At 46.7% G+C, this 7948-nt stretch overlaps 1 protein-coding gene across 1 annotated transcript in view; it reads left to right on the top strand.

Annotated features, from left to right (window-relative positions):
- Positions 1–2576: 2576 nt before the first annotated feature.
- The window catches only part of LOC149468100 (uncharacterized), a 109003-nt gene continuing 103631 nt past the window's right edge, over positions 2577–7948 (top strand). The window contains exon 1 of the mRNA XM_089670669.1: positions 2577–2681. Within this exon, the coding sequence (XP_089526795.1) occupies positions 2577–2681 (105 nt within the window). The remainder of the gene's footprint in view (positions 2682–7948) is intronic.

The raw sequence follows: 7948 nt of genomic DNA, 5'->3' as shown, positions 1-7948 counted from the left end.
GTCCTCCACATGCCGTCGGCCTTGTTGTAGAGCATGAAGGGTGGATTCAGCAGTAGAGGTCCTCTGGGGGTCATCATAAAGAGCTGCCATGGCTTCAAAGAATGTGATCACTGAGTTTAGCGCTGGTTCTTTTTGTTCCAGAAAGCTGTGTGCCCATGATTGAGGTTCGTCAGATATGAGAGAAATGATGAACCCCACTTTAACTGCCTCAAGTGAGAAGGTCCTGGGTTGCAGTGCAAAATACAACTCACAAGCATTCTTGAAGGCTCGGAATTTACGTCGGTCCCCAGGAAGCGTTCCGGAATGGTAACCCTGAGTAGTACCACAGCGGGTGTAACAGTGGAAAGCGAACTGGCTGGTGCCACTGTAGGGATAGGACTAGGCAATGGATTCTGGTCTGCAGAAGTCGTAGCAGTAGTGAGCGAATGAAGATGTCCCTCCAGCTGAAAATATTCCTCCTGCAGATCCTTGACCACTTGCGTAAGTGCCGTCATCTGTTGGCACAGGGCTTCTAATGCGGAAGCACCTCTCTCGGCCTCAGACATAATGGCTGATTGATACTGTCACGTACCTGGTGAGAGATGCCAATGGAGAGAGGGCTTCCCTTGCGGCTAAGTTCCAGACTCCCCTGAGATTGGGACAGCAGGAGTCAGGACCAAAGTGGCACAGGTCACCTGTTGGAGTGCTTATTGGTGGTCCACCCAGGAGCACAGCTGATGCACTGAGATGAGGTCTGCAGACAGGTGGTGCCTGTGTGAGGTATGAAAGCCCTTCCGGGGAACAGGATTACTGGATAGCCGGTTGAAAGCCAAGGTCTGCGACTGGGTGGAGATCAGAACAGACATAGTCAGATGGGATAGCCGAGGTCAGGCACAGAGGAGCAAGAGAGAATATCTGTTAGCCAGCCGAGGTCAGGTCAGGGTTTAAGCAGAGAAGACAGGTCCAGGAGCAAGCCGAGTCAGTAACAGGAAATCACAGTAGCACAGGAACAGGAAATAACAGTAGAACAGGAACAAGGTACTGGGGAGCCAAAGATCAACCAGCACTTGAGAGTAGTGCAGGGCTTCCTTATAAAGGCCGTTTGCCACCAAATTTGAGCCAATGTGAACTTCTGCAGCCATGCAAGGTATTGGCAGGGGTGCCAGGTCTCCTAACACCTCTGCCAAGGACAGAGCCCTGACATCTGTCCCCTCTACCCTCCGGCACCCGCTGAACTGTGCCCACAGATGGGCAAGCAGAGCCAGAGAAGCATAGTAGGTACAGGAGAGGTTCACACACACGGGGTAGCAGAGGCTGGCACCTGAAAGGAGAGCCCTGCGGCTTGCCCTCAGCAGGGATAAAGATTAAACACAATACTTGCCCGGCCCCCAGAACTACATGTCCCGGGCGTCAGGTGATGTAAAGTGACCATCCCTGCATGATGAGCCGACATTGACCTCACAGCACTGCCTCAGAGCAAACTAGTCATAGGAAGGATCAGATTTATCATTCCTTGTCTGCAGATCTAATACTCATCAAAACCAGTTCAGAGACCAAACAAACCCAACAGAGAAAAGGGGCCCCGGACCTCAAAATTGTAGTAAACACTAAACAGCCCAAACAAAATGTCTTCCCATGGGGGGAGTAGTTCTTCAATGTCCAGCAACCCTCCTATTCCCCCCTCACATCCACATCCTATTATTGTGTGACCAATACCATCCAAATCATTCTTACTTTCATTTCCCAAAGTTATCCGTCTACAAGGAGACCTGTATAGATCACATGATGGCACCAATGAGGATGGAGGGGGACCGGAGTCACATGACTGAGAAGATACTAAACCTCACCCTGGAGATCATCTACCTGCTGACTGGAGAGGTGAGGAGCATTCTGGGAGGTCACATGACATCACTCTTATCTCTATTAATAAAATACAGACCTGACCGGAGAGGTGAGGAGGATTCTGGGATGTCACATGACATCACTCTCATCTCTATTATTAAAACACAGACCTGACCGGAGAGGTGAGGAGGATTCTGGGAGGTCACATGACATCACTCTCATCTCTATTAATAAAACACAGACCTGACCGGAGAGGTGAGGAGGATTCTGGGAGGTCACATGACATCACTCTCATCTCTATTAATAAACACAGACCTGACCGGAGAGGTGAGGAGGATTCTGGGATTCTAACATGATATTCCTATTGGTTCCTCAATGCAGAGATTTCCTCCTCTGAAGTCAGGTGATCATATGACCATCACAGTGCCTCCATGTGACTCCCTAAACCCTGAGAGACACAACATGCAGAAGATTCTAGAAGTCACCAAGAAGATGATGGAGCTGCTGACAGGAGAGGTGAGCGGTGCTGGGAATTCTGGGACATTCTCCAATCACTGATCATTATCAGTATCATTAGGATCTGTACATTCTCTGCATTGTTACCATTGATGTCATTTTTATTATATATTCAGAGTGGAGACCTGAGAGATCCTAAAGTTGAGGTTAAAGGAGAGATGAAAGAGGAGGAGGATGAGGATGGGGGGATGGAGGAGTCAGATCTTCTAAAAGAACACAAAGATCTGTACCAGGACACCATGGTGGAGTCATCCAGCTACAGGAACCCACCAGAGAGATGTTCCCGTCCTCTGTATTCCCGGGATTCCACACAGGAAGGTCACACCATCCCTCACCATCATCAGGTAGATGATGACAATTATTGGTAGTTGTGATTTATACACAGCATGTTTGTTACAATGAATGTTTTATTATATCTTTCAGAGTGGAATCCTCGGGGATGATAATATTGATGTTAAAAAAGAGTATAAAGAGGAGGATGAGGAGTATGGAGTGATGGAGGAGTTTTCAGAAGGACACAAGGATATGATGGAGCCACCTAATACCAGGAACCCCCCAGAGAGATGTCCCCGTCCTCTGTATTCCCGGGATTCCACACAGGAAGGTCACACCATCCCTCACTATTACAAGGTTGGTGGGATGGGGAATCTAGAACATGGACTTGTAGAGATAATATTTGTATTTTTCATGTGAGCTTATATTTATATATTATGTGAAATTTCTAATTTTCTTGGTTTAGGGTGAAGATCTGATAAATATAAAAGTTGAGATAAAAGCAGAAGAAGAAGAGGCGTATGTGAGGGATGATCAGCAGTCTATGGAGGAGGATGGAATAACGGGGACATTTATAGAGGAGGACACTCCTACAGAGATCAGCACAGGTGGGTCATGAACACTAAATACACGATATACTCTCTGTTGTACATTACATACTCCTGACCCCTGCACTATATACTCTGTTGTACATTACATACTCCTGACCCCTGCACTATATACTCTATGTTGTACATTACATACTCCTGACCCCTGCACTATATACTCTATGTTGTACATTACATACTCCTGACTTCTGCTCTCCCCCCACTGCTATATATACACATAATATAGATTCTCTTTTGTTCCCCCCATTTCCTCCCAGCTGGACATTTTATATCGGATGATGTGATTGGAGCACAGACTTTTACATGGTGATAATAATGTGATAACATCCTCCAACTTTGGACCCTTAAACAGAAAGTGATAATGAGGGAGGAGTCAATACCCCAATGATGGTGGTCTTCAGGATCAGTCCAGTCTTCATCTTGGTTGTTCTCCCCCCATCCTCACTCTCTGACCTCTGGTGGGGCTCAGCCCCGCTGTTCTTCATGACTAAATCATGGACTAAATAAGGAAGTGCAGTACTTCTTGTGTTGGGAAGATGGCGATGAGTGATAGAGGGGGTGGGGACTCTCGTCCTATAATCCCCTCATCACTGTCCCTCCTATAAAAGACAGTTCTGGTTGTTTCCTCACTCTCTGACTAAGGTCCATGAATAAAGAAATGACCTGGTAGGAGATCAGAGGAGCCATTTCCTAGTTCCCTTGAGGGTGGAATTGTAAGCTCCTCAGAGACCAAGCTGCCTGATGTGGGTGGAGTCCTGGTTGGGGGAACCAATCAGCTCCTGTCTAGTAATCCTCTTTGTCTTTGTATTTTAGTCCATGGCCGGGAGATGAGGAAAACCTCCGAGGATTGTCTCACTTTGTCTCCAGACTGGAAAGTAGAAGATGAGGACATCACACAGTATAGTCCAGGAGAAAACCCGGCTCCCTCCAATGTCCATCCGGCACCACCCAGTGTAGATGGACCATCGGATTCCTCGTATCCTGAGGAACCTCAGACTGTGCGGGACCGGGCCGGCCTTCCAACAGGGAAGAGGTTCTCCTGTACTGAGTGTGGGAAGATTTTCTTTTCTAAATTCCATCTTAATGTACATAAAAGATCTCACACAGGAGAAAAGCCGTATTCCTGTCCTGAGTGCGGGAAGGGTTTCCATTTTAAATCCCATCTTAATGTGCATAAAATAACTCACACAGGAGAGAAGCCATATTCCTGTCTTGAGTGCGGGAAATGCTTTTCACGAAAGTCCGATCTTTACAAACATCAGAGATATCACACGGGGGAGAAGCCATATTCCTGTCCAGAGTGTGGGAAATGTTTTTCACAGAAGTCTCATCTTTCCAGTCATCAGAGATCTCACACGGGGGAAAAGCCGTATTCCTGTCATGAGTGCGGGAAATGTTTTTCACAGAAGTCCAATCTTAACAGACATCAGAGATCTCACATGGAAGAGATCCGTGTTCCTGTCTTGAGTGCGGGAAATGTTTTTCAGTGAAGTCAAATCTTTGCATTCATCAGAGATGTCACACGAGGAAGAAGCCACTTTCCTGCCCTGAGAGGGAAATGTTCCTCACTGAAGTCCTGTCTTCCTGTACATCAGGGGTCCCACACAACCCTGGAGGTGTATTAGTGCCTTGAGTGCGGGAAATGTCTTCTAGATGAATGTTGCTGGACATCCCAGCTCTCATGTGGGGAAGAAGCACACCCTGATATACACCTCAGATATACTCCATGGCTGATCTTCATCATGGAAGAAACAGTTCATAAGGAGATCAAAGGCCCCCAAAGACATGGATGAAGTGTGGGACCGGGTCGGCCATTGATATCAGGAGAAGAAGTTTTCAATGTATTTTCCATCAATGGAAGACATTCCAGCAGCTCAGATGTGATCCTAATAACATTGGTTCCCCCATTCACACAGGAGGAATGGACATGAACTCTCACTGAGGGAATTGCTATACAAACATTCTATGAATAGACCCCCAAATGTCAGGAGACGTTTCTATAAAGACGGGAAGTATGGAGCAGAGAAATGAATAGACCTCCCAGCAATGTTATTACCAGGCTGCAGCTAGGGGGAGCTCTAATGTCACCCCAGCAGAGGGATCCCATCTAGCCCACATTAACCCTCTCACTGCCAGAGCTGTTTCTGCACAAATGTTAAAATGCTAATTTTGGACCTGAAGATTAGTTTGTTAGTTTGTACACCAATAATAATGACTCCGCCCCCACATTCCAGACAAGGGATCTTCCTGACCAATCGGATTTCTTCCTTTACTGTTTCCTGATTTTTATGCTTCAATCTTATTAAATGTAAAATTATAATAAAACATTTATTGAACAAAAACTATTGTGTGTGTCGGTGCAATGACGGCAAACTTCAATATAGAACATTGCTCCTCGGTGACACCTCACACCCTTCAATAACGGCGCATAGTGCGGGGGTCAGCAGTATATCATATACAGCCCACCATACAGAGTGCAGAGGGGGGGGCTGTAGTGTGTCCCCCCTCCTGATCCATACCAGGCCACATGTCCACAACATGGGGGTCACCTTACCAGGGGGGAGTAAATCAAGCAGAGAATGTCTGTGTTTATATGGCAAGGAGAGTGATGAATGTTCCCAATTTCCATCTGTCAGAGATGCTGCCGATCATTTAACTACATGTTTGATGGCCATTCCCACCCCAACCTCGGTTTTGTTGGACATTTTCAGAGTAATGACTAATGATACTGATGTAAGAATGGATGATGGACCATCTATGTCATTGTATGAGGACTGTCAGAACTGTCCAGGTCCATATAAAGGCTGGGAATATATGACTGGTATGAAAACGTTGAATGTTCCCCCAGGAGATGTGTTACAATATGACATGTGATTCTGAAGAGATTCCCCGGAGTTGGGATCTCAGATTTCCATATGGCCCACATCACACAACCCGATCTCCTCAGGACAGGATTTTCTGTACGTCTAATAGAACATGTAGTTCAGTACATAACCCAATGAGCTGTCATCATGTTCTATCACAGCCCAGCCACAGTCACAGGTCACACTACCTTTAGGATGGTTGTTTTCTTGTGGAAATCCCACATATTCATATATTCCAGGAATATTACTGGAGGGCCTTGTACTTGGAGCCGTCTGAGTATGATATTGCCTGAGCATCCTAAAGCTATGGAGAAGGATCTAAGATCAAGAAGGAGGACCGAGATTGGATCAGAAGATTGTATATCAGACATTACACTGCTTTCCAAAGCTGAATACACTAGTTTAGTTGGATCTATTGTAGGAGGACCAGCATTACCATTATATAACACAAGGACATAGTTACATAGTTAGTCTGGCTGAAAAAAGACAAAAGTCCATCCAGTTCAACCATTAACAAAAAAAAGTTATAATCCGACACCCACAGCTGATCCAGAGGAAGGGAAAAAAAAACCCCAGCAAAGCACGATCCAATCTGCTCCTGCAGGGGAAAAAATTCCTCACTGATCCCCGGAGAGGCAATCGGATATTCCCGGGATCAACGTTCCCTATAAATGTTAGTAGAACTGTTAATCCTTTAGCATGTAGTATGGATAAAAGTCTGAATCGTACTTCTATGGCTTTGCAGGAACTGTTGCCCGACCTCCAAGGAACCCGTAAAGCTGTTCTTCAGAATCGAGTGACTATAGATTGACACAGTGCACCACCCGCTCCTCCTCAGTACACTCCACTCCATTGGCCTCCATGACTCTGCTCTCTCCTGGTTCTCCTCTTACCTTTCTCAGCGCACTTTCAGTGTCACATACAACTCCTCCTCCTCCGCTCCTCTTCTCCTTTCTGTTGGGTACCCCAAGATTCTGTTCTTGGGCCCCTCCTTTTCTCTCTCTATACCTCCTCCCTGGGCCATCTGATAACCTCCCATGGCTTCCAATACCACCTCTATGCTGATGACACCCAGATCTATGTCTCCACTCCCCAGCTCACCCCCTCAATCTCCTCCCGTATCACAAATCTACTGAGCGACATATCAGCATGGATGTCACTTCACTACCCTAGACTCAATCTTTCCAAAACTAAGCTGTAATATTATCTCCCCCCGATCCCCAGCTCGCGACTTTACCATCAAGATCAACAGCACAACTATTGGTCCTTCCCCTCATACCAGGGTGCTAGGTGTAATCCTAGACTCTGACCTCTCCTTTGGGCCCCACATCCACTCACTGGCTAAATCCTGCCACTTCAACCTCCGGAACATTTCCAAAATCCGCCCCTTCCTGACCAATGACAGCACAAAACAACTTATCCATGCCTTGGTTATATCCCGCCTCCATTACTGCAACTCCCTCCACACTGGTCTACCGTTACACAGGCTATCCCCCCCTCAGTCTATTATGAATGCTGCTGCTAGACTCATACACCTTACCAACCGATCAGCGACTGCCGCTAGACTCATACACCTTACCAACCGATCAGCGACTGCTGCTAGACTCATCCACCTTACCAACCGATCAGTGACTGCTGCTAGACTCATACACCTTACCAACCGATCAGCGACTGCTGCTAGACTCATACACCTTACCCACCGATCAGTGACTGCCGCTAGACTCATCCACCTTACCAACCGATCAGTGACTGCCGCTAGACTCATCCACCTTACCAACCAATCAGTGACTGCCGCTAGACTCATACACCTTACCAACCGATCAGTGACTGCCGCTAGACTCATACACCTTACCAACTGATCAGTGA

This window comes from Staurois parvus, unplaced genomic scaffold (genome assembly GCF_062004578.1).
Source record: "Staurois parvus isolate SC_StPar_1 unplaced genomic scaffold, SC_StPar_1.0 ptg000092l, whole genome shotgun sequence".
Classification (NCBI taxonomy): Eukaryota; Metazoa; Chordata; class Amphibia; order Anura; family Ranidae; genus Staurois; species Staurois parvus.
The sequence above is the reverse complement of the archived record's forward strand: the minus strand, read 5'-3'. Positions and strand labels throughout refer to the sequence as shown.